This window comes from Dermacentor albipictus, chromosome 7 (genome assembly GCF_038994185.2).
Source record: "Dermacentor albipictus isolate Rhodes 1998 colony chromosome 7, USDA_Dalb.pri_finalv2, whole genome shotgun sequence".
Lineage (NCBI taxonomy): Eukaryota > Metazoa > Arthropoda > Arachnida > Ixodida > Ixodidae > Dermacentor > Dermacentor albipictus.
Genome location: NC_091827.1, coordinates 139,154,232 through 139,182,223, shown reverse-complemented (window position 1 = coordinate 139,182,223; position 27,992 = coordinate 139,154,232). Strand labels below are relative to the sequence as shown.

The following is a 27,992-nucleotide window of genomic DNA, read 5'->3' as shown; positions in this document are numbered from 1 at the left end:
AGTTGGTAAGGATTCATTATGCAAAAAAGGTCAGGCATGCAGACAGGATGCAAGAGAGGAGAAGTGGACCACACGAACGTCGGGCAAGACACGAGAAGTGGACAACACGTTCGTGTTGTCCACTTCTCGTGTCTTGTCCGCACGCCTCACATTTTTTGGCAGAAATGCGCCTGGAGTACCCACATCATTGCTATTGCAATAAAAAGTTTAATTTCGCTCGCAATATTATTGAATCTTTAGTGCGTGGTGACCTTAAGCAGATTTGTCACGTCACCTGAGAGACAAGCAAAGGGAGGTTGGCCCAAAATATTTATGACCTATTGAGGAAAGTTACTTGCACAAATAGAACAGAAGCAGATTAGAATAGCGCCGAACGTACCCGACCCGCATAATGTTTCATCCCGCAAAGCTCATGCATGTAAAGTTAGGCCTTATCACTCCAGGAGAGATCCGTTTCATATTATTACGATATGATTATTACGATTAAGATTTTGCAGCAATTGTTAGACCCCTCATTAAACTTTTGAAGAAAGGCGTACAATTCTCTTGGTGCACTTGAGAAGCTACCGCCTTCTCTCGTCTCGCCACTCTTTTAACCTCACCACCCATTCTCGCCCACTTCGACTCTGATGCCCCTACAGAGTTGCGTACATATGCCAGCTGTGATGGCGTGTCTTAGCACAGCATCAACGGGGCCAGGTTCGCGTTATTGCTTATGCGAGCCGCCTCCTAGCACCATCGGAGCGTAACTATTCCATTACGCAACGAGAATTCCTTGCTGTTGTCTGGGCGGTTGCGAAGTTCTGTCGTTATCTTTACGGTCGCCCTTTTTCAGTAGTCACTGACCATTGTGCTCTCTGCTGGCTCTAATCGCTAAAAGATCCTACAGGCAGGCTTGGTCGATGGGCTTTGAGGCTACAAGAATTTTCATATTCCGTGGTATACAAGTCTGGCCGCCTGCACCAAGACGCTAATAGCGTGTCGCATTAGCCTGTTGACGACTCTGACTCCTCCAATATTGCCAGTGCTGCTTGCGTATTCTCTTTATCACATATGCTTTATTTCGCCGGCGCGCAACGTCGTGACGCCTATATCAGAGCACTCATAGACCGTTTTCAACGCTGTGCGGCTGATGCTAGTCTACGCCTCTTCGTCCTCCGCGACGGTACTCTATATCGTCGTAACCTTCATCCGGACGGCTCTGAGTTCCTGCTTGTAATACCTAAACACCTCCTTCCACCGTTCTTGAAGAGCTTCACGATGCACCAATGGTAGGACACCTTCACGTATCTCGAACCTATGACCATGTACGTCGCCGTTGTTTTCTGGCTGGGTCTTGCCCGTTCTGTACGACGTTACCTCGCCACTTGCGAACATTGCCAACGACGCAAGAAGCCTTCCCAGCTCCCTGCAGCCACCCGAAATCCCTGGCGAGCCCTTCCATCGTGTTGGCTTAGACCTTTTCGGCCCATTTCCGGAATTTACATCAGGAAACAAGTGGGTTGCAGTCGCGGTGGACTACGTGACCCGCTACGCTGTAAGCCGCGCTCTTCCAAGCAGTTGCGCAATGGATGTTGCGGACTTCCTTCTACATAATATCATTTGGTGCATGGTGGTCCGCGTGAATAGCTAACAGACTGTAGCCGTACGTTTTGGCCAAAGTCATTGACGACAACAAGCGTGCCTGCTCAATGCAGCATAAATTTACCACCTCCTACCACCCTCAAGCGTACGGTTTCACTGAGCGTTTGACCCGCGACCTTACAGACATGCTATCCAAATACTTCAGGACAACTTCCATTTGGGCTAGATGGTGCATACTTGAATTACGAAGAAACAGCGCCAACGAAGACGATCACAAGTGGGGAGAACGACACAGGACAAGCGCCAACTTCATCCATCTTTATTCACCGAAAAATCAGCAAATATAAGGAAAATCACAGACATGCGCACAGTGACCGAAATGCATCATCTTCGAAACCGTTCAAGATATAGGACATTTCGCTTTTCAAGAGGGTCACGGAAGTATCACTAACACAGTTTTTTCCTCTTTTCTTTATACGAAGGCTTCCAAAACCTCACGTGCCTTTGTTTCCCTGCTTCTGCCAAGAATCTTTATCTCTCCGAACCGTTGTTCACACTTCTTGCAGTACTGGCATTGTTTTCGTGGCGAATGTTCTGCGGCTCGGTCACACGCAGTGCAAGTTGCGCAATGCTGCGAAAGATGGGAAAGATGCGCACCTCCTTCTTTCAGCGACCGCACATGTTCAGCTGCACGATCATTCACGCATCTGCCTGTTTGGCCCACATAGGTTTTCTTGCAGGTCAAAGGTATTTCATATACCACACCGGTGCAGCACTTTACAAACTGCTTTCCATGTTTTTTGGTGCAGTTTCCATGTTCCATGTTTTGGTGCAGTCTCCCCACTTGTGATCGTCTTCGTTGGCGCTGTTCCTTCGTAATTCAAGTATCCAAATACATTTCAGACGACCACCATGACTGGGACCTGGCTCTACCTTACATTAGTTTTGCGTACAACTCTTCCCGTCTCGAAACTCCTGGTTTTTGCCCATTATGCAACAAACAGGTGAGGCGTGCAGACAGGACACAAGAGAAGTGGACAAGACGAATGGCGTTCGTGTTGTCCACTTCTTTTGTGTCCTGTCTGCACGCCTAACCTTTTTTTGCATAATGAATCCTTACCAACTACCTCAGCTTTCTGTCGTACTAAGCTTCTTTTCCCCGTTATACCTCTTGAATGGCCGAGAACCGACGCTTCCACTAGACATTGTGCTTCCGTCCACAACAGCTTCAACTAGCGATTACGCCCGTGATGCAATCGCCCGTGCTGACCATGCTCGCCAACTTGTGTGCGCTCGTCTACAAGTGTCTCAAAACAAACGGAAGCAACGCTACGACCTCCGTTACCGTGATGTCCATTTTGTGCCCGGCACCCGCGTGTTGCTTTTGTCACCATCACGTAAAGTTGCTCTTTGTGAAAAACTGCTTTCCTGGTCATCATCATCATCATCAGCAGCAGCAGCAGCATCCTGGTTACGCCCACTGCAGGGCAAAGACATCACCCATACTTCTCCGACTACCCCGGTCATGCACTAATTGTGGCCATGTTTTCTCTGCAAACGTTTTAATCTCATCCGCCCACCTAGCTTTCTGCCGCCGCTTTTCCTTTCGTTTCTGCCGCCGCCTTCTGCTTACTTGTTACAAAGGCTCATATCGCGGGCTCCACTAAGTGACCGATGTCACCTATGAAATCGTTCTAGCCACGCCCACTACTTTCTCCGCTGTGACAACCAGTGACATTGGCCACGTCGCCCGACTCAAGCCCTAAAACTCAACGCCTCAAGCCCTTAGTCAAACTCAACTCAAACTCAACGACTCAAGCCCTTAGTTGGTCCTGGGGGGGCTTGAGTAAATATCGCCGCCCCCCTGGCGGCGATATTGCCGCCAGGGGGGCGGCGTAGTATATGATATTATCGAGAGATGAGCAAGAGACGAGACGACGCGAGAACGACGATGAAGTTGGTCTGTGCTTTGACGCGAGCGAGTGTTGGCCTGGCTGTCTGGCTTCAGTGTAAATAGCCTGTAAATTGCCTCTTTCGTCTGTGTCTTTCCATATGTAACAATATTATTACAGGACCATCAAAGTGTGAGATAACTTGTCAGTGCAATTGCTGGACTCAAGAATGTTGACTTATTTTATAAGCAGTGCCCCCCCCCCCCCCCGCAATAAACATGGCCCCCGCCTCACTGCCATTGGGGAACCCTCTGAAAATAGAAAAAAAATGAAGTCCTAATTTCTTGCCATCTTTTCAACAATCTGAAGGAGACAGTCGTCCCAATATTATAGACTCAACTCGAAAGTCGCCATTTTGGCACGAAAGCCGCAGTCAAGCTAGAACGGTGCTGGACTCCTTCAGAAAAGAAGACCTCGAGGGCATATTCACAAATTGGTAGGGACGATAGGAGCATTGTGTTGCTGTGAAATGGGACAATTTAAAGGTTGCAGTGTTTGAATGCACACAATTAAATTACTTTTTTCATAACATAGACAGTCTCGGAATGTTTTGACACAACCATGTGAATCTTGTGCAGCGTGCTAATGCTGTACAGTCAACCTGATCACCAGCGCCTGCAAAACCAGCCGGCCATACACTCTGCGAGGCAGACAAGTGCCGCCAGTGCCAGCAGCGTGTAGTACTGCCTGAAGAAAGTGAGCAGCTCGACATCCTGCGTGGTGGGTGAGGGGGGATCCCGGTACTTGCAGTCGGGGGCAGCCTCGGTGTCCAGGGCAGCTTCATCCACGCGAAGCAGGAGGTCTCTGGGGTTACATAGTGATGTGAAACGTTAGATAGCATCATCGATAGTTCATTCATTATCCGGCTATCGACAGCACAAAAGCTACCGGTAGTACCATGGATAGCGCACTAGTCATGTAAATACTGTGGATAGTTGTTTAAAGTCTGACGTGAAACTCATCAGGCGAGGGTGACACATGGTCGTAATAATACACACATGCGACGGGGATAATGGTAGGCAAAATTAAAGGGAATATGTATTTATATATTGTATACAGAGAGTAGTTGCAGCTAAGACAGTGGAACAATCACACGAGCGCTTCTTCTACCGTCGTCTTCATCCCCTTGCTGACACCTTCTACATTGTAAGGGAATGACTTGTAACATATGGCCCCCGGTGGTGGGAGAGCTGCCTGGGCACTTAGGGTCGGAAACGGTTGTTGTAAGAGATGTAGATAAGTAGTGCTTCAGACGGCAGACGTGCACGACATTCCTAGGTGGTAGGCAAGATGGCGCGCTAGCGCCCACTAGGGCGAATTTGTATGACTTCAGTGAGCTCGCGCGGAACCTTGCCATGGCCGGAGTAGCGAGACAGGAGCTGCGATGACAGGCCCACGTGGTGGGAAAGCGTATAAAGAAGTATCGGAGAGGAGTGGTTTGATGCGAAAGGAAAGGTTAGCGCTATCTTCTGCTGCGCTTGAGAGAGCACGGCTCAGCACCTGGAGAGAAACGAACAGTTTTGTGTTAGGTGTTGTAGCCGGCCTTGTGGGATATCTGCAAGGTAGAGAGACAACCCTGTGCGATTTGACTAGTTTGAGCCCGAGCAGCAGTACCGAGGGCGTACTCCATAGCAGAGTGTCTCATCGCAGGATAACTTCAAAGGACAACGTTGGGAGGCTGCCAAACAACAGGTGAAGGGGAGAAAATCTGGTGGTGTCATGCCTGTATCAGTTGTACACGAGCGTCTCATAAGGCAAGAATTATTAGTAAAGCCAAGGCGCAGAAGACCAGGACTGAAGAAGAAGAACACGAACGACAAGACCGGCGACAGGATGGCGCCGGTCCTGTCGTTTGTGTGCTTCTTCTTGAGTCCTTGTCTTCTGCGCCTTGCCTTTCCTAATTCAAGCATGAACCAACTAGCCCAAGCAAGAGTTTTACTTAATCATAAGGCAAAGTGCTGTCCCAATCACGATGGTCTCCGGAAACGTACACAGACATCATTATGGTCAGCGTGCGGCTAAGGCTCTCGGCAAGTCAATTTGTTTGCAGATAGGAGTCCTTGCTACTCAACTGAGAAGAAAATGCTCAACGACAAGCCATCGGTCTCACCATAACCGCCGCCGCGTCCCAAGTTATCCCGGCCGACAGTTAGGGAGGATGAGTGTGGGTTTAGGCTGAAGCCTCTACCCTGTCATCCATTTGACGGGTGCAAATAAAGTCACTTTTCTCTCTCTGTCTTTTTCTTGCGGATGGTGGCTGTGGTTTGCTTGTTATGTGCGGAAGACGAACCAAGAATGTCGCCGACGACCTTTGAAAGCAATCAACGACTGCAAATGGTCAGAAGCTGTCGCGGCGTGCCGTGTGGGAAGTGACATCGTTAAGCAGGAAACCCGCGACATCAGTAGATCACCTCGTCGGCAATGCCCAGATGATGGCATATCGTGTGGTGTGGTAGGTAGTTACGTCAATTCACTTGTTCCCCATAAAATAAGTCGGATATTTTCCAACGAGATCGAGACCGACGCAGTACAACGGGTCAGTTGGAATTTCAATAGGCTCAAGTGGACCGGCTGGCAACAAGGAAGAACCCTTGCGGCGCTGGCAGGACTCACAAGCAGCAATAAACCGGTGCACCGAACGGTAAAGGCCTGGCCAGAAGAAGCGATGCCGCACCCGGTCGTATGTTCGGGGCACTCCAAGATGTCCAGTGGCGGGGACATTGTGTAGCTGTTTGACAACAGGGGAACGGATAGCCATAGGAAATACAAGCAAAAACCCTGAGCCGTCGTATTTGGTATTGCGTTGTTAGAGAATGCTATCACAGATGTAAAACATGTGGATGTATGGATTGGAGTGGTGAGCGTGTAGAGGATGGATTGAAGCTCGCAGGTCTGCATTTATTATTGGTGCCTTGTGAATATCGGACTCGCCAGGGGGCGCCGAGTAGTGCAGACGCGCAAACATCGGCTCCTGCTTCTTCAAATGATTTTGGTGAATGTTTTTGACAAATCCTGGAAAGTTGTGCATCATTCTACGCAGTATGTAGCAAGGAACCAGCCCATACCGGACTCTTGTCGACAGCCCAGCGTCGGCGCGGCGTCCGTGGCAAGCCACGGCCTACTCGGCGTTGTGGGGCGAAATGCCTGAAGTTGAGATGGTGGAAGGGGTCGAGATCGACCACGCCGAAGCAAATTGCCCAGGCTGGACCACAGCAGTGGGCAGAAACAAGAAGGCTCGACCGGAGACGCCGAAGTCGACGGCCAGCACGGAGACGCACAATGGCGGGAAAGGTGGCCGCCGCACGGCCACCCGACAGAGCGCGATGAAGCAGCTCGTGAACGCCTCAAGACTCCCGAAAATGCCTCGGGATCATATACGCATCATCGTCAGACCAAGAGGAGGCCTCGACGTTAAGAAAGTCAGTACGATTCGACTAGCCCAAGCTTTGGCCATGGCGGCGGCCTTAGCTCCGGACGAAGTGGGTGAAGATATCATTTGCCCCAACGCTGCTCAGAACATTCTGGTCGTTTCTACGCCGGTGAGAAAGAACGCGTGTGCCTACGCGTCTGTTCAGCAGATACACCTCAGGGAAGGCAAGTACGACGTGGCAGCTTATTTAGCCGCCTCGGACAACACATGCAAGGGAGTCGTTCGCGGGGTCGACGCCGACTTCAGCGATACTCAGCTGCGGACCATGATTGTCAACCAACGGAACCCGAAAGCGCTCGAGGTGAGACGCATCAAGAGTACTACGACGGTGGTGGTGCTCTTCGAAGGTATGAGAGTGCCGAACTACGTCATGTGTGGCGCGGGCATGCTGCCCTGCACGCTATACAGAAGACAAATGGAAGTGTGTTACAACTGTGGCGATTTGGGACATCGAGCTGATGTGTGCCCGAACCCAAGCAGAAAGAAATGCAGGGGATGCGGTGTAGCCTCCCCAGCCGAGGATCATCAGTGCACGCCAAAGTGTTTCATCTGCGGGGGTCCTCACCTCACTGCGGACCGCAAGTGCAAGCAGCGATTCCAGCTGCCCTACATAGTACGACAAAGACGACGACGGCGCAGGCGCGCCAAGATGTCACAGGTGGCCCAGGAAGTTCGTTCACGTGACTTCAGTTTGACAAGCGCGCCTGGACGTGCGCGTTCGCTGACTCCAGCGGATCGTCAACGCAGCCTCTCCAGAGGGCTCCCCCGGTCTCGCTTCAGGGACCGCTCCCACTCCAGAGGACCTTCCCACTCCAAGGGGCGTTCCCAATTCCGGGCGCGCATCCAGGAAGGACCTGGACCCTCATGGGCGGACCGAGTCAAGCCCAAGACTGACAAGGCGCCAATAAAGGTAACGCAGGTAACATTGCCAGAGCATAGGGAAGACCCCCGAGAAACACAGCTCTTGCAAGAAAACGCTAACCTGAAGGCAGAAATTCAAAAGATGAAGGCCGATTTCGAGGCCTTTCGGCAAGCAAACCTACAGCAAAGGCAAGAGTCCTCTTCGGCAAACGGAGAAGCGCAGGCGCGTACTGCTAAACGTAGGGCCACGTCCTCGCAGGAGGCAGCCGAAGAAACCGCCACGACGGAGGCAGCGATGCAACGCTCGCTGGACCGTTTACAAAAATCAGTGAATGAATTGATCAAGGGCAATCAAATGCTGCTCTTCAGAGTACAAGTTTTAGAAAACGTGCAAGCTAAGAGCGCTGAACCAGTGAGTATGGAAGTCGCTCCAGCGGCAGCTAGAGAAGCTACAGGTAGCGTCCTAGAGGCCCTCTCGAGCCTTAACAATGGCGGGCCACGCTAAAGAATTTATCATATGGCAGTGGAACTGCGCCAGTTTTCAGAGGCGAAAGGCCCCACTGCAGCAACTTATCGCGACACAGTCGAACAAACCACATGTTATCTTACTACAGGAAACTAGAACTGAAATTTCGTCATTTCCAGGTTACCGAGCTATCTCGGCAACCGGAGAGGGCAAACTCGGCCTGGCGGTCCTAGTTGCAAAGAAGTGTTCCTTTCAAGAGCACAAATTGCAGTTGGGCAACACGAGGGCGGAGGTAATGCTTATCGAAATCATTCCCAGCAGCTGGCTTAAAAACAGCGTTTTCATTTTAAACATTTACAGTTCCCCGAGGGACCGTCACCAGGCATTCTTGTCGATTATAGCCAAGGCGGCGGCGAAAGCGAGGGATGCTCCACTTGTGGTAGCTGGAGACTTCAACGCGGTGCATCAGGCGTGGGGTTATGTGAGACACTCCCCTAAAGGAATAAATCTACTTCAAGCGGTTACAAACTGCTCATTAGAGCTGGTTACGGACCCACAGTTTCCCACGCGCATCGGTAATTCAGTCTCGCGGGACACCACGCCGGATCTGGCCTTTGTTAAGAATGCCATCTCTGTTAGTTGGCACAATAAGCAAGAAAACCTGGGAAGTGACCATTTTATTGTGGAGATTTCTCTGGAAGTTGCCGCAGCCCCCCTTAGGGCGTTCACCGTAGTAGACTGGGACGCCTTCCGTAAACGCCGGGGAGAGGACTTGGAGGATAACGAGTCCTTCGAAGACCACTTAAGGAGAATCAAAGAGGACGTCAAGGCTGTTACTAAAACAGTCGAAACTGATTTAAAAGTAAACAGGATGGATGCGCACTTGGCGCACCTGGTAGAGGCCAAAGACTCATTACTCGCCAGATGGCAAACACCAATCGGAGGCTGCGTAAGAAAGTAGCGATGATAAATCGTGAAATCGAAGCGTATTGCCAAGAATTGAGCAAGCAGCAATGGAACGAGGTTTTCTCGGCAGTCGACAGACAGATGCGTACGGGAGGCGAATGGAACCTCCTGAAGCAACTGTTAGATGACTCCCAATCCAAAAGCAATCAGGCCCTAGCTGTTGATAGAATAATTCATAATCTTAAAGGAAAGGGGCTAACAGATGCAGACATACTTCAGAGCCTAAAGGACAGGTATCTCCCCCTAGGCCCCACGGGGAACGAGGACTACCCAGAGTATACAGGCGAAACCATGGAGGAGCTTGATGCCCCGGTGACTAAAGCGGAAGTCAGAAAGGTGCTACACGAGCTAAACGGCCGCTCGGCGCCCGGGCCGGATGGCATCTCCAACAGACTCCTGCGTAACCTCGATGAGAAATCAATTGAGAAGCTTACGGAACAGATAAACCGCACGTGGGAAACTGGCTGGGTGCCACAGGACTGGAAAACGGCCTCTGTTGTCCTTATCCCGAAAGCAGGTAAAACACTGACACCCGAGAACCTTAGGCCAATCTCGCTCACGTCCTGCGTGGGCAAGGTGGCTGAGCACGTCTTCCATGAGAGAGTAACGAGATACATCGAGGAACGAGAACTGTTCCCGTGTAACATGGTAGGCTTCAGGCCCTCTCTATCCGCGCAAGACATCATGCTTCTCATCAAAAGGCAGATTATCGACGTGAACACCAGGGATGTTAGAGGCATTTTAGCGTTAGATCTCGCCAAAGCCTTTGACACCATCACACACAGATTCATTCTGGAATCCATCTCGCACCTGAACTTAGGGAAACGCCTTCACGCTTACGTCAGCTCTTTCTTAAGGGACCGTAAAGCCACTATTAAAATCGGTCAACTAAGATCCGACGAGTTCAAGTTAGGGGCTAAGGGCACTCCGCAGGGTGCAGTAATATCACCCCTCCTTTTCAATATAGCGATGAAAGGCCTCTCGTAAAGACTGGCTAGGGTCGAGGGCACGAATCATGCGCTCTATGCGGACGACATCACCGTTTGGACCGGGGGGGGGGGGGGGGTCCGAGGGGGCCGTGGAGCGTGCCCTTCAGGAGGCCTTGGATATTACGGAAGAGTACTTAAAAGGGACGGGACTCTGTCTATCACCCTCAAAGTCAGAACTACTGCTTTATAGACCGGATCGCAGGGGCAAGAGGCACTCTACCCCTCTCGAACAGATTCCTATTAACCTATACGCAGAATCTGGTCAGATGATTCCTAGAGTCGAATCGGTCAGGATTCTAGGTCTGATCCTAAATGCAAAGGGAAGCAGCAATGAAACTGTTGTCCGCGTCAAGGCAAAAACGGAAAACATGCTCCGATTAATCACAAGAGTCTCGAACCACAGAGGCGGCCTCAGTGAGAGCAATCTTCTTAGGCTGTATCATGCGTTCCTGGTGAGTCACATAAACTACGTAGCATCGGCACTCAATTGGTCCCGCTCGGAGGAGGCCAAAATTGATGCGCTGATGAGAAAAAGCATTAAACACATACTGGGAATTCCCACTAGCACCAGCACGGAGAAGCTCCTACAATTAGGGGTTCACAATACCCTGACGGAGGTAGTCGAAGCACAAAGAACGGCACAAACCGTCCGCCTCTCGTCTTCGAAGGCAGGCAGAAGCATATTAACGTCCGCAGGTCTAGCCCCCTTGGCAGTCGACGAGAATGCCATCATGCTCTCTCACACCGTTAGAGCAACCTTTCAAGTTAGCCCTTTCCCTCGGAATGTACACCCCCAATACAATGCAGTTAGACGCAAGGCACGAGCGCGCTCTCTCATTGACTTTACGCACAAAAACCTGCAATTAACCTCCTATGTAGATGCTGCCCAGTATGGGCGCACGGATTCATTTGTAGCTGTTGTAGCTGATCCTCATGGGAAAATTCTTAATGCAGCTTCGGTAAGACACACCACGGTAGCGGCGGCTGAACAGGCTGCCATCGCGCTAGCTATGAATGACCCCTCGCGGCCTTACATCTACACTGACTCGAGATCAGCCATACGAGCGTTTCTATCTGGCCTAATCTCATAAGAGGCGGCGGCTATAATCAAGCAAAGACCGCCTGATGCTGTTCATACTATCGCATGGTTCCCGTCGCACATGGGATCCAATGTACATTCCAGCAAACCCAACCCGAATGAGCTAGTTCATGACCAGGCGCGAGGTCTAACATTCCGCAATGGTCCTGATACGCTAAGCAGTCGGGATTGTGAGCATAACTCTGATCCTCTACTCTCTTTTAATGAAATAGTTAAACACTATCAGCTTGGGCACAGGCAATTCCCGCTGCCACACCCACAGCTAACCAGACCTCAATCTTCCACATTGAGAATGTTACAAACGGGATCTTTCCCTTCGAGAGGAAAGTTTAGCCGCTTTGCTCCGGACATCGACCCACACTGCCCCGAGTGCAATGAAGAGTATTGCTCGTTAGCACACATGCTCTGGCAATGCCCTGCGTTACAAAACGCATCTTTTAATCAACAAGAGGACTGGGAAGAGGCCCTTAAAAGCGGCGATCCCCAGGACCAACTAAGGGCTGTCCAAAGGGCCCGCGAACGGGCGGAGGACCATGGTCTTCCGGCTCCAACGTGGGAGCGGCCCGCAACTACGACTTAGTAGTTCCTTAGGACCTTAATAAAGTTTGTTGACTGACTGACTGACTTGTGAATATCGATAAAATCAGAGATGGCGAAGACGCTCGTGTCGGAATCATGCGCAGCGGACTCGGGAGGATCCATGAAATTACGCTAAAGGCAGTCAGCGTACAGGTGCGTTCGGCGAGTCTTGTATATGACATCGTAGGCGTATTCCTGAAGCTTCTATGCCCAGTGAACAAGTGATCCAGTCGGTTCTTTAAGGGAGGACAACCAGCTTATTGTATTGTGGTCTGTGATGACCGAAATCTTGTGCCCAAACAATTTTATTCTAATTTTGTGACCGCCCAAAGTAGAGCAGAGGCTTTCCCGTTCAGTGATGGAAAAATTGCGCCTTAAAGGGGAGAAGAGTCGACTGGCATAGGTGATGACGTGATCATGTCCTTATTGCTTCTGGGCGAGAACAGCGACGACGCCATGTTCGCTGGCGTCGTGAACATGGCGAACTTTGGTGTGAACTTCGGTGCCCGCGGGCGCGTCAGAATAGGCAAAGGTGGGTGGGGCGATAAGTAATCTAGTTAGTGTGCCAAAAGCACCAGCTCTTTCAGGACCTCATAAAGAGGTATGTGCTTCTTGAGTAGTTCTGTTAAGCCACGGACAATACCAGCAGAATTCTCGATGAAGCATCGGAAACAAGAACATATGCTGACGAAGCACCGCAACTCTTTGTCTAAACATGGCTAAACGAGACTGACAATATGGCCAAGCCCAATGATTTCGCTGCGGTCAAAACTGAATTTTAAAACTTCAGCTGAAAAACTGGTCTTCCGAACACATCAAAAACTGCCAACAGGCCTGTGAGGGGGCTCTGAAATGTCGATGAACACAAGATGACATCGGTAGATAGCAAAGGCATGGGAACCATTTGTATCCCCGAAGGAGAGAGCCCATCCTGCTTTCAAACGTTGCTGGGGCATTGCACAAGTCTAAGGGCGTCACTTTACATTGAAACAGTCCATGCGGGTGTTATTGTTATGTATACGGTGTCTTTGTACTCCATATAATCTGTAGAAATCTGTCACTATCCTGACCGTAGGTCAACGGAGCAGTAGGTGGACCCGTCAAGGGCATCGTCGCTTTGCGGCAGACGGTACAGCGATGCCCTTTCGCCTGAGTTTTTTATAGTGACGTTAATCTACAATGAAGCAGCAGCTGCCATCCGTCTTGACTAGCACGACCGGCGACGCCCAGGGATTGCAGGAAGGCTCAAGGATACTTTCGTGGGCATTGTTTTGACCTCGCACTGTACCATTTGACGTTTAGCATGGGTCCCACGACAAGGACGTCGTCTGATGGGGAAGGGTGTAGGATAGAGCTTGTTGATGAAACATGCTTTGAAGTTTGAATAACAGTGCAAGGGCAGCAGAGGGGACCGAGGCGAGAACAGAGCCGCTAACTTCCAACAGTTTATTTTGCTTCCAGAAAGCATAGCAAGTTGTATAGTTGCACACCAGCCACGCGCAGGACGCCACGACAAAGCCATACAAAATTCAACGTGGCATCAATAGCCCGAGGTATCTGACCTCATTTTTCAGTGGAGGTGGGAAAAATTCTTTGTTTAAAAGATCGGTGCATGAGCACCCCCTCTGTAGCGCTAAGGGACAATGAGGTCAGATACCTTGGGCTTTCGTTGTCGCGTTGAATTGTGTATGGCTTTTCCGTTGCGGTATGGGATTTCTGGAAGTGTAGGTAGCAAAGTGCAAAACCATTGATCACACTGTGAAAATGGAACTATCGCAATATTGACGTGTACAGTACAGTACTCAGTATACAGTGTACGCCGTGTACAGTACACGCGTACTTATTTATATTTTTTTCAGAGACTGCATTCCACTCGCTAACACCTTAAGTTCTCGCTCAGCGCAAGACGCGCCTCCATGATTCCGAACTTACTTGAATGTTATCGTTGATTCTATCTGCAGTATATGTTCTCGCCAAACATGTTATAACCAGATTCACGAATAATCAGAGTAATCACGAATAGTGTAGTAGTTTCTTGAAGGCATGCGGCCACCAGCGATTACCCTGGAACTTTCGACAAGTGATGTATAAAAGGCGGCACATTTACGCCGCAGTCAAGATTTTGAGGATCGCCGACTGTATTCGCCGCTATCGTGGTTCCTGTTTTGTGCACAGATCGTGTTTTTGTGGGCAGTGGTTAGACCAGTAAAAAGTTTGTTTAGTGATACACAGTACCGCCATACTGCGTTCTTCAGCGTCACTACAACATAACATCTGGTGGAGGTGACAGTAAGCCCGGAACCCGAGGACAACACCATGGGTTTTGCGGCGGGCACGATGAGCACATGGTTCAAACTTGTAAGCACTGTCTTTCATATTGCTGCTTGCACTGAATCCACATGTCTTCAGAAACGTGCTTCCTCTGCGCATGATCCATTTGGCCCATCCTTCAATACGTTACTCGGAAGCGCCAGATCGGATGCAGTGATACAACCATTGCATCATCGTTGGATTCAAACACCAGATCTGCGTGGTTTGACATTTAGCGAGCCCTTCTGCGCATGGAGCACTTCCACAGCGTCACCTGGTCGTTTCTACAGTGCTATAAAGCCGAGGACGGACGCTAAGCTCTTCGGTGGGTCTTGCGGCGGTACGATGAGTACATGGTTCAAGCTTGTCTGCGCTGTCTTTCAGGTAGGCCAGAAGTACGATTTTCCCAGTTATAGAAGTGATGATCGATGTGTAGCGCTGCTGCCTGGCCCGCTGATGACAGCAATGTCTGTTTTTTTTTCTGCCCGTGGAATTTTGTTGATGAGCTTGGTGGCGTCTAGACCAATCCTGGTTCCGATATGTTACAATAGATGCTATCGCAATTGCTCGCAGGGCAGGAAAAAAACTCGTTCTGAAATATCTTCTTGGACAGCCAAGTTTGCTTCCATCGAAGAAAGGCTAAATAGGCTTGCGACGTCAGTACTACCAGTCACAGAAGTGATTCCGCGCGTTCAGGAACTTGAAGAAACTGTCGCTCATGTTACAAATCTGGTATTGAAGCTGGACAGTCGGTCTGACGATCTTGAAAAAAGGTTCCGCAGAAATAACCTTGTTGTCTACGGTCTACCTGAACCCCATCATGAGCCCTCCGGGCAACTACTTGATGTGTTCACAAACTTAATACTTGATAAACTTGGTGTTCCGTGTGCAGACATTGAACGTTGGTACAGGCTTGTGGCGCGTAGAGGTCATAAACCACGTCCTGCTATCTTCAAATTTTTGGACTACAGGTCACAACTTAGAATATTAAAGAATGCCCGAAAGCTTAAAAGTACAGAAATATATATAAATGAGGACTTCTCTGAACGGGTTGGAAAGATACGTAAAACTCTCTGGAGGCTTTCTGTAAATCAAGGGAAAAATTCCTCTACGGTTCGTCTGTAATGATTCCTTGCTGGTAGACAATGTGCGCTATGTGCTGAATGAAGCAGAAAATTCAATCATTAAAACCAAAACGCGAACCTCTGCAGTACATCAAACTTGACTGAATTCCGATACTAATTTCTCCCTGGTAAATATTAATGCCCGCAGTCTTCTTAACAAAATTCAAGACTTTAAGCACTTCGTTGCATTTTATTATCCTTCTGTGATTTGCGAGACTGAAACGTGGCTTGGTGAGCACATCTTAAATTCTGAACTTTTATCACCAGGTTACAGTGTCCTCAGGAAAGATAAAAGTGGCTGGCGCGGCGGCGGTGTGGCACTCTTTTTGAACCAAGACATTGAGTTTACAGTATAGCCTGACGTTCCTAACTGCGAATGTGTGGCGCAATATGACGCTTTGTCACTTTGGCTGTAGGGGCTGTTTATCGACCCCCTGACACGTATGTTAGTGTCTTTTCTCATCTTACCGATTATATAACCAAACATGAACTTAACTGTTGCAAAGTCTTGATTCATTGGTGTGTAAGCTTAATCACGACGCGGCAAATATTGTAACCTATTGCCAACTAAACAGACTACACATTAATACTGCCAAATCTAACTTCGTCATTTTCTCAGCTAAACAAGAACATATCTCAGTGTATCCATCGCTAACCTTTGCTTCCAGTGTACTTTATTCTACTGATAGTGCACTGTTTCTTGGCGTCATATTAGATAAACACCTAAAATTTGACGAGCATGTTTTATCCTTAACAAAGAAGGCAGCATATGGAATTAGAATATTAATTAAGGTTCGCAATTTCTTTGATATGAAGACACTCATCTCCCTCTACTACGCTTTTATTCACGCGCATATTAATTATTGCATATCATCATGGGGAAACACGTATCCCACACATTTATCTCCACTACAGGATAACCAAAATCAAGCAATTCGCATCATTGCATGTAGCAGCTACACATCGGAAGCATCTCCATTGCTCAGATCTAACGGCATTTTATCGTCACAGAAGCTAAATGAATACTCACTTGGAATACTTGTTTATAAATCTGTTAACGGAAAGCTCCCGTTCCCTATAATTACTACCAGCCAGTATCCATATTCCACGTCTACCCGTTTCGCTTCTACCAACAGCTATTTACTACCAAAACCTAGAACTAATTATGGTAAATTTACTACTAATTTTTCATCCACACTACTTTGGAACTCATTACCATGCCATATTAAGATATTCTCTCATTTTTACACATCCAAATCAAACCTTCGTAAATTTTTGCACTCAATATAACAATTTGATCGTTATCATTATATTAATAAGTGCTTTGTGTCGTTAAATATTTTACAGCGTAAGCTAGTGACTAACTTAATATGGTGTCTTTTGTGTTCGCATATAGCTGCTTTGTTTTTATATATCCTACTCATTTGTAATGGCAGGTCCCCTGTACAGTCTGTTGACTATGGGACCTCCCTCTCTATGTATGTATAATCCCCATTTGTAACCTGATTATTATGCAAATAAAGAAGAGAAAAATAAAGAAAAAAATGTTACTTGCTGGTGATTTCAGCGCCCCTGGCATAGATTGACCAACGCTATCTGCAAGTGGTCGTCACAAAATAATTTGTGATTACCTGATTAACATGACTATTTATTTCGATCTGACGCAAATTGTGCCTTCCGCAACCTACGAAAACTCAATTTTAGATCTTTATTTTCATAGATGAGCAACTTAGACAAAATGGTTACGATTGTAATATTGTTGAAGACGTGTCGGACCATAAGGGGGTCATTGTTTATTTGAATTTAGCAACTATGCCTAAGCTACCTTTACATCAGACAGTATTAAATTTAGAGCGTGCCGATGACAGCTCCATAACTGAGTTACTCGCATGCTCTTTTGATGAGTTTTCGAGCTGCGCGAACCATTTCCTCTGTTAACACCCGCCGCGGTTCCTCAGTGGCTATGGTGTTAGGCTGCTGAGCACGAGGTCGCGGGATCGAATCCCGGCCACGGCGGCCGCATTTCGATGGGGGCGAAATGCGAAAACACCCGTGTACTTAGATTTAGGTGCACGTTAAAGAACCCCAGGTGGTCAAAATTTCCGGCGTCCCCCACTACGGCGTGCCTCATAATCAGAAAGTGGTTTTGGCACGTAAAACACCATATATTATTATAATTATTCCTCTGTTAACATGTTCGTGAACTGTTGTTCCTCAATTGTCAATTTATAACTGATTATATTCCAACCAAGTGTGCAAAGCACAATCCCAAGCACCCGTGGTACGCACGTGAAATTATACACCTAATTCGTCGCATCAGGCGTCTCCGCAAACAACCCTATGCAAACAATCCAATGAAAGCTCCAGTATTGTCCACACTTAAAAACAACTTAAAATCTGCTATGTCAAATGCGAAAACTTTCTCTTTTAATAGCACTTTGTCATACTTCATTAAAAACAAACCATCAAAGTTCTGGCGAACCATCAGTCCACCAAGTTCAAGTCAGAGCTAACATTATCCATTATTGCCAATCAACCATGCTCAGATAAACTAAGCATCACTGAAGCCTTTAATATATACTTTAAATCTGTGTTCACCTGTGATAATGGACGCACTCCCACATTTTGCACTGTTCTTTGGTCACCACCTTTTCTTAGTATGGTAATCACTTCAGCTGGTGTACACACTCTTATACTCAAGATTGATACTACGAGAAGTACTAGGACAGACAATATACCAGATATGGTTTTACGGCGATATTGTGAATGGAGCTATCGGTATTTATCCCTAATTCGTTCAAAGTCTGTAGGGTCATCTACTGTTACAATACTCTGGAAATGTGCTTAGATTATTCCCATTCCCAAAAACGGCAATAAGCAGGTAATGTCTAACTACAGACCTATTTCTTTAATATCAACATCTTGCAAACTATTGGAACACATTATTCATAAATATATCATTGAGTACTTATCTGAACATAATGTTCTTTCGCATGCTCAACATGGCTTCCATTCTGGATTCTCGACGGTAACACAACTTCTAGAATTCTCCCATAATATTGCATCCACGCTTAACCTTAGAGGACAGCTTGATGTCATTTTTATTGAATACAGTAAAGCTTTTGATACAGTGTGTCATAAAAAAGCTTCTCATTAAACTCGCGGCAATAATTCATGATTGTAACTACTAGGTTGACTACAGGGCTATCTAAGTACAAGAACCCAGTTTGTTGCATTTAACCATATTCACTCATCTCGTGTCAATTTTACATCGGGTGTACCACAGGGGTCTGTCTTGGGTCCTTTGCTGTTTGTTGTCGATGTAAATGATGTCGTTGAAGTAATTGCGAGCACTTCTGTGAAAATAAGACTCTATGCTGATGACTGCGTCATTATTATACTATAAGTAGTAATCATGATCAATTGGAGCTGAATGAAGTCTTCACTCGTTTTTGCGAATGGAGACGAAAATGGCAAATGTCACTTAACTTTAAAAATACCGTATCAATGACTTTTTGAATAAAAAAACAACCATTTCAATTTACATATTTTATTGAAGCGCACAAGCTTGCAAGCGTCCACACGTTCAAATACCTTGGTGTTACTTTCTCCCCTGACCCTAAATGGCATGCTCACATTAAATGTATAGCCAACAAAGCGTTGAGAAAATCGGGTTTTCTTAAAAGAAACTTACGAGATTCAACTAAGGAATGTAAAGTAACGGCACACAGATCACTAATAAGGCCTCTAATTGAATACGCGTCGGTAATGTGGTCGCCACATCATTCCAAAGACATAGACATGCTTGAGTTTATTCCGAAAAAGCCATAAGGGTTGTATATAACCGTTATGACCGCGATTTCTCGCCGACCTCACATACTAGTAAGCTGATATTAAAGCCTCCGGCTAAGTATCAGCTTACTTGTCATCGTGTTGTTCTGCTACGTAAAGTTGCTGATGGGGAAAGTTATGTCAATGCACCTATTCTTTTCATTAACCCTTCTGCTTGGCCCACCCAAAGAAGTCATCGTCTTATCATTTAGATGCTTCGATTGATTGTTTTAGGTTTTCTTTTTTTCCACATATAATTGGGATTTGGAATGGCCTTGAGGGGTAATTGCGCGAATTATCGAGCGATAAATTCGCCGACCTACTGCGTAATTATGTTAATTAATCAACTAGCTCTTCTTGATATAGTTTTTTATATTATTACGATATCATCGAGCGATGCTCAAGAGACGAGCCGAAGCGAGAACGACGACGAAGTTGGTCGGTGCCCTTGGCACGAGCGAGTGTCAGCCTGGCTGCCTGGCTCCTGTGTAAATAGCGTGTAAATAGCATCTCTCGTCTGTGTCTTTCTACACGTAACATTCTGGTGGAGCTGAATGATCCCTGTCCTCGCCACGGAACTCCGGAGTGGCCGGTACATCGAGCTTGTCACCGTGCCTACCGTTGACGAGCCCACCTCTGCAACGGCTTCGGCTGGTTCGACTGCTCCAATCGTAACGGTTGCCCCACATCGTGACCCTGGTGTGTTCTCTGGCCTAGAGGCACATGATGTTGAAAAATGGATCAAGCTATATGAACATGCCAGCGCTAATAACAGGTGGGACCCAACCATTATGCTCGCCAGTGTCATCTTTTATCTCGGCGGCACCCCACGCGTGTGGCACCAAACGCATGACGACGAGATAACCAGTTGGGACAGATTCAAAGAAAAGCTACGGGAACTGTTTGGCGACCCCATTGGGCGCAAGGTTGCCGCGAGAAAAGTTCTTGCGCCTCGTGTTCAGACACCTACAGAGCCATACGTTTCATATATCCTCGACGTCTTGGCTCTATGCCGCAAAGCTAACCATGCCTGAAGCAGATAAAGTGGCGCATGTGCTGAAAGGCATCGCCGATGACGCTTTCAATTTGCTTGTTTGCGGCAACGTCTCAACTATCGACGCCATCATAAATGAATGCCGTGGCCTTGAACAAGCTAAGAGCCGGCTCGTACCACATCACGCGGCTACCCAACACTGCTGCTACGTCGACATGTGAGGGTCGACCACGTCAAACCACTACCTGTGACGACGTCACCCGTATTGTTCGCCGTGAACTCGAGGCCGCCTGTTCGCCAGCCTTCTCCACGACGCCTCCCGATCCGCCAGCAACCACCATTCCGATTATTCAGGCCGTAGTCAGACAGGAATTTGAAAACATGGGCCTGAACACCGTGTGCTCCACGTCTCAACCCAGCGTTCTCCAGTTATCTAGCGGCCCTCCTCGTCCCCGGCAGTCCTTTTCTGCCCCATCTCGCCGCATCCCGTCCGTATGGCGTACCCCTGATGATAGGCCGATCTGCTTCCACTGCTGTCGCACCGGCCACGTCGCCCGTCACTGCAGCAACCGATGGCCGCCACCTCGTCGGACTTACGCCGCCGCTTATTCCCGCACCTTTGGACCTTCTTTACCTTATGCCACCCGCCATGAACCCACTACCGCTGATGCCCCTGCTCCGAACTTTCGCTACAGCCGCTTGCCCTCACCTCGACGCCACCAGTTTCATGCGCCCCAACCCCGCCGCTTCTCTTCGCCGCCTATCGCCTCCCGAACGCAGTCGGAAAACTAGGCACTGCAGCTTCTGGAGGTGAAGGCGCGTTGTGGACCCTGCCCTCAAATCCTCTGCTCACGTTACCTACTAACCGAAACCTTCTTGACGTTGACGGCTGTCCTGTCACGGCACTCATCGATACAGGAGCACATGTTAATATTATGAATGCTGCCTTCCGACGACGACTGAACAAGCTCCTCACCCCAGCGTCGGCACGCGTCGTCCGCGTTGCGGACGGCGGTACTGTGCCTAACATCGGCATGTGTACGGCACGTGTCAGCATCGCCGGCCGCCACACCCCTGTGCTCTTCACCGTAATTGCTCATTGCCCCCACGACCTCATTCTCGGCCTCAATTTTTTCTCCGCCCATTCTGCTCTTATTGACTGCTCTTCCAGTACCCTTCGCCTTGAGTTGCCGATGCTCGCAGAACCTTCTGATGCACCCCACTGCCGCTTACGCTCCACCGGCTTTCTTCGCCTGCCGCCAAAGTCCATAGCCTACATTCAACTGTCGTCTCTCCCACCAGTTCCTGATGGCGAGTACCTCGTCACTCCTTTGCCCGACACCTCAATACAGTATGACGCCACCGTGCCTCACAGTATACTTACTATTACTGCGAACCACACTCGCATGCCTGTCTGTAACTTCGGATTGGCAAAGCAAATTCTATCGCAAGGTATTTGCCTTGCCAACTTTGATTGCCTCGGCAATCATCACGTGGCAGCGTTATCGACCGATGGTTCTTGCGAGCTCAGCAGGCCCCCCGCGCCAGCCTGGGGCGCCGATCCCAACATAAAGAAAATGGTTGTGACGGACCTGTACTCCGCGCAGATTGAATACCTTTGGCAAGTATTATAGTCCTACCGAGATATTTTCGACTTTGACGATCGCTCTTTAGGCCAGACGCTCGTGGTCAAGCATCACATTCTTACTGGCGATGCTGCGCCTCTTCACCGACGACCGTATCGAGTTTGTGTATCGGAACGCCGAGTAATTCAAGATGAAGTGAACAAAATGCTCGATGAAAACATCATTGAGCCTTCATCGAGTCCCTCGGCGTCCCCTGTGGTGTTGGTTAAGAAGAAGCACGGCACGTGGCGCTTCTGTGTAGACTACCGTCACCTGAACAGCATTACAAAGAAGGACGTCTACCCGCTCCCACGTATAGACGACGCCCTTGACTGCCTGCACGGTTCCAGCTATTTCTCATCTATTGATCTTCGTTCGGGATATTGGCAGATTGCTGCTGACGATGTAGACAGAGAAAAAACCGCGTTCATCACACCTAATGGCCTCTGCCAATTTAAGGTAATGCCGTTTGGATTATGCAACGCCCCTGCCACCTTTGAGTGTATGATGGACTCCTTGCTCCAAGGTTTTCAAATGGTCCACGTGCCTCTGCTACCTCGATGACGTCATCGTCTTCTCGCCAACGTTCGACACTCACCTTGAGCATCTCACGACTCTAGTTGATGTATTTCGAAAGGCGAAGCTGCAACTTAACTCGTCCAAATGTCGTTTTGGCCACCGACAAATTACTCTTCTGGGTCATCTCGTTGACGCTTCCAGAGTACAGCCTGATCTCGACAAAACTCGCACTGTCCGAGAGTTTCTGGTTCCGAAGACAGCCGCAGACGTTCGAATTTTTATAGGGCTGTGCTCGTATTCTCGTCGTTTTGCTCCAGATGTTGCGACAATTGCTAGGCCCCTAACTAATCTTTCGAAGAAAGGCGTACAATTCTCGTGGGGTACTGCAGAAGCCGCCGCCTTCTCTCGTATCGTCACTCTTCTAACCTCACCACAGATTCTCGCCCACTTCGACCCTGATGCCCCTACAGAAATACGTACAGAAGCCAGCGGTCATGGCGTAGGTGCCGCCTTAGCCCAGCGTCAACGTGGCAAGGATCGCGTTATTGCTTATGCGAGCCGCCTCCTAGCACCATCGGAGCGCAACTATTCCATTACCGAACGCGAATGCCTTGCTGTTGTCTGGGCGGTTGCGAAGTTCCATCCTTACCTTTACGGTCGCCCTTTTTCCGCAGTCACTGACCATCATGCCCTTTGCTGGCTCTCATCGCTAAATGATCCTACAGGCTGGTTTGGTCGACGGGCTTTGAGGCTACAAGAATTGTCATATTCCGTGGTGTACAAGTCTGGCCACCTGCACTAAGACACTGACAGTTTGTCGCGTTACCCTGTTGACGACTCTGACTCCTCCAATATTGCCAGTCCTTCTTGCGTATTCTCTGTATCGCAGCTGCTTCATTTCGCCGACGAGCAACGCAGTGACGCCTACATCAGAGCACTCATCGACCGTTTTAAACACTCTCCGGCCGATGATGCTCTACACCTCTTCGTCCTCCGCGACGGTACTCTATATCGTCGTAACCTTCATCCGGATGGCTCTGAGTTCCTGCTTGTAATACCTAAACACCTCCGCTCCACCGTTCTAGAAGAGCTTCACGACGCACTAATGGCAGGACACCTCGGCGTATCTCGAACCTATGACCGTGTACGCCGCCGTTTTTCCTGGCCGGGCCTTGCCCGTTTCGTACGACGTTACGTCGCCGCTTGTGAACTTTGCCAACGACGCAAGAAGCCTTCCCACCTCCCCGCTGGTTACCAGCAGCCGCTCGACATCCCCGCCGATCTCTTCCATCGTGTCGGCTTGGACCTTCTCGGCCCATTTCCGGAATCTACATAAGGAAACAAGTGGGTTGCAGTCGCGGCGGACTACCCGACCCGCTACGCCGTAACCCGTACTCTTCCGACCAGTTGCGCAACTGATGTTGCGGACTTCCTCCTACATGATATCAGTTTGATGCATGGTGCTCCGCGTCAATTGCTTACAGACCGCGGCCGCACCTTTTTAGCCAAAGTCATTGACGACATCATGCGTGCCCGCTCAATACAGCATAAATTTACCACCTCCTGCCACCCCCAAACGAACGGCCTCACTGAGCGTTTGAACCGCACTCTTACAGACATGCTACCCAAATACGTTTCAGACGACCACCGTGACTGGGACCTGGCTCTACCTTACATTGCCTTTGCGTACAACTCTTCCCGTCTCGAAACTGCTGGCTTTTCCCCGTTTTCCCCGTTTTGGCCGCAAACCGACGCTATCACTGGAAACTGTGCTTCCGTCCGCCACAGCTTCAACTAGCCTTTATGCCCATGAATCCATCGCCCATGCTTACCATGCTCGCCAACCCCAAGTGTGAATGAGCGAAGAGAACTGTCGGCGAGTGACGATTCCAGGCGGTCATTGATGATACGCAAGGACGAGTAACGGCGCTGCTCGTCGGCGACGTGGAGCAGTGGGAAAACAGAGAGAACACAGGTGTTGGTGTCAGTATCAGACGTAGAGGTTGCATCTTCGTCTGTGTGCGAGAGAGAGATTCTGCGCCCTGGTGTTGGCGTCCCGACTTGTAAGTCACTGTGTAGGGATAATCTTTAGTCGAAGGGCCCAATGACTGAGCTGGCCAGTAGGATTCTTGAACGACGAAAGGCAACAAAGTGCATGATGGTCTGTGATTGCTGAGAAGGGCTTGCCATATAAATACGGGCAGAACATTGAAACAGCCCAGACGAGAGCAAGGCATTCGCTTTTGGTCATGGAATAGTTGCGCTCTGCAGTTGTCAGGAGCAGCGTAGGCTGCAACGCGGTCGTGTCCGTGTTGGCGTAGCGATAAGACGGCGCCGATCCCATAACCACTGACATCGGTTCCGACCTCTGCAGGTGCGAACGGGTCAAAATGGGCCAGACCAGTGGATTGGGGAGAATCGTGATAAGGCGTGAATTCGTGGCAGCCTGAGGGAAACCCCACGTAAAAGGCAACGTATTTCTACAAAAGTTCTGTGAGTGGTCGAGCGGTTGCTGCGAAATTTTTCACGAACCTTCGGAAATAAGAACAGAGCCTCGCAAAACTCTGACGTCTTTGGCAGACTGAGGTACAGGAAAAGCCGTTATTGTTCGAACCTTTTCTGAGTTGGGTTGTACTCCGGAAGCATCGACGAGATCGCCTGGCACTGTAATCTGTCGGCGGCCGAAGTGGCACTTCGATGAGTTCAATTGCAGCCCAGCCTCGCGGAAGGCGTTAAGGATAGCTGCGACGCGCTCAAGGTGTGTCTCAAATGTAGGAGAAAACACAAGGACGTTGTCGAGGTTACAAAGGCAAGTTGATCATTTGAAACCTTGAAGCAGAGTTTCGATCATCGGTTCGAACGTGGCGGGGGCATTGCATAAAGCGAACGGCATAACCTTGAATTGGTAGAGGCCATTTGTAGTGATGAAAGCGGTCTTTTCTTGGTCTTGCTCATCGACAGAAATTTGCCAATAACCAGATCGAAGGTCGCTGGACGAAAAGTATTTGGCACCGTGAAGACAATCAAAAGCGTCGTTCATTCGTGGTAAAGGGTAAACGTCCTTTTTAGTAATTCGGTTTAGGTGGCGGTAATCAACGCAAGAACGCCACATGCCATCTTTCTTTTTGATGAGAACGATCAGCGACGCCCAAGGACTCGACGAGGGCTCAACAATGCCTCTGGCAAGCATCTTGTTGACTTCCTGCTGAATAACTTGCCGCTCTGCCGTGGGCACGCGATACGACATCTGACCAAGTGGTCAATTGTCAGTGCCAGATATGTCGAGGTAGGAAAGCAAAAGGCGATATAGGGCAGGTGCTTGTTCAGGTGCGAACTCCGGGGCGACCATAGGACGTAATGGGCCGTCGAGGTTCAAGTCATCCTGCGGGTAATCAGGAGGATCTGCAGACGCGTCGGCTGCAAAAGCAGTGACATGGTCGTCTGTCACTGACCGGAGCGTGGCCACCGCTTTGCCTTGAGGTAGCACTTGCTTCGTCAAGCCAAAATTGATAACGGGGAGGCACATCCAATTAGCGGCAAGGGTTACGACGGAGTGTTGCACAGAAATGTCGCTCGCCAGGAGGACATCGTGAATAGGTGCGACGACATATTCGCCATCGGGCACGGTTGTCGTTGAGGCCAATTCGACAGAGGTTAGGGCTTTTGGAGGTAAGCGAACAAACGCTGTAGTGCAGAGCATGTTCGGTTGTTACGGGCGAACGTCTTAAAGAATAGGAAGCTCTAGGCACCACGTACCAGTGGCAGAGTCGATGAGGAGAGAATGCGTCGTCAGTAACTCGAGCCCGATGATTAGGTAATGAGGGCAACTAGTCAGCAGGGTGAACAGGACTGGAACTTGGCGGCCAGCAATTCTTATGCGAGCAGTACACAGTACCCAGTACCCATGATGGAAACAGTGGTGCCATTGGCGACGCGTACGGCTCGAGTGATGGCAGGCGTAAGAACGTTTTTGAGGCGACGACATAGGTCAGTGCTCATTATGGACACTTGGGCTCCAATATCAATTAATGCCGTCAATGGCAGACCATCTACATCTACTTCAATTATGTTTCGTGTTGGTGAGGAGCGTCGACGGAGGATTTGGACAGGACGAACGTGACGCCCTCCAAGAGGTGCATGGCCTAGTTTTCCGGGAAAGCTGTGAGGTTGGGGTGACGGGGAGCGACCGCGTTGAAGCGACGGCGATCGCACGGAGGAGCCGCTGTCAGGGGCATCAGATGTAGGGTACAGACGGCGAGCGTCGGCGTATGAGCGAGGAGCAGGGAATGAGCTCCAGTATGGCGGCATCCAGGTGGGGTAGCAGTGGCGGGATACATGACCAACGCGGTGGCAGCGAAAGTTGTCGTCCGGGGTTCACCATTCAGCAGGATTCCCTGGCCTGGGAGCAAAATGCTGGTCATTACAAATTATGGGAATGGGTGTCGAATCAGGTCGGGAGATAGAGCAGGTGGTGGGGATGCCAAGGTTTGCACTTTCTTGCCGCACAACTGCTTGGATAACGGAAATAATGGGGGCCGCTTGGTCAAAGGTACCTTGAGGGGGTCGTGGATGAAGAGGGGCCAGACTCGCCGCTCGAATCTCACGGCGAACTATACGGGGGACGTTTTCTTGAAATGGTCGTGTGGCGGTAAGAGCGGAGCAAGAGGACGTGGCAGGGGCGTTTGGGAACCGGAAAAAGTGTTGAAAAGGAGTATTCAGCTTCTGTGTGCACTAAAGCGCTGACGTCGTGGCCTGACGTCGCTGACGTCGAGCTAATGAACTCTTGGACTTTATTTCTTTGTTTGTTGGCTATTTTTCTTTCATTCGTGTCTTTTTGCTCTCTTGTTTGTAGCATCAGGACAATGCTTTTTAAGAGGGGGCATTGACAGGCGTATCCTTTTCTCGGAACTGCATTTCACCTGCTACCAACTTATCAGGTTGTCGTTCAGCGCAAAACGCGCCTGCATGATTTCGAACTTAGTCGGATGTTATTATTATTATGTATGTATTGTTTATGCTGCTATTTATTCATCAATGAAAGTTAGTTTCGTGACACAAAATTTCGCTATACTTTGACGTCAGTAGAACGTGACAATACCATCGATACTACTACTATTTAAAGCTTTTTGTTTCACTGCGAGTATTTTCATAACGAATTACGGCTATAATGCATCGACACAATTGCAACATCCTTTTTGGATAACTTTCATATTCCAAACGTAAATTAACGAACACAACATCTAGTCAAAAAATTCGTATTCCAAAAGGTATGTTACAAGGGTAAGAGAACATGTGCTTTTTTGCGCCATTTTAATACACTAGGTAAACTGTGAACACAGCAATAACAGCAATACAATCAATTATGACATACTGAAGACCATGGGTTACAGAAAACAGCTAACACAGGCTTGTACCTTGGCTTCAACGCTATGCACCATTCTATATTACATCATTTGCTCTTTGATTTGTTATTGTTCTCATTTACGTGTATTCCCGCCATGTTATGTTTGATAATTTTCAGTTTTCTTTCGTTCTTTACACATATGGCACGATTGAGATGTTTAAAGGCTTAGGTATCGTGCCTCTGAATTCCTTTACTGCTCAGCCACGCGAAAAACTACTTGCACTGCCTGCTCCTTATGTGGTCTCATTGTTACTTTGCA

The 27,992-nt window shown here is 48.9% G+C and overlaps 1 protein-coding gene across 1 annotated transcript in view; it reads right to left on the bottom strand.

Annotated features, from left to right (window-relative positions):
* Positions 1–3,783: 3,783 nt before the first annotated feature.
* Positions 3,784–27,992, bottom strand: part of LOC135896895 (uncharacterized) — a 29,432-nt gene continuing 5,223 nt past the window's right edge. The window contains exon 3 of the mRNA XM_065425402.2: positions 3,784–4,340. Coding sequence (XP_065281474.2) covers positions 4,142–4,340 — 199 coding nt within the window. The 3' untranslated portion in view covers positions 3,784–4,141. The remainder of the gene's footprint in view (positions 4,341–27,992) is intronic.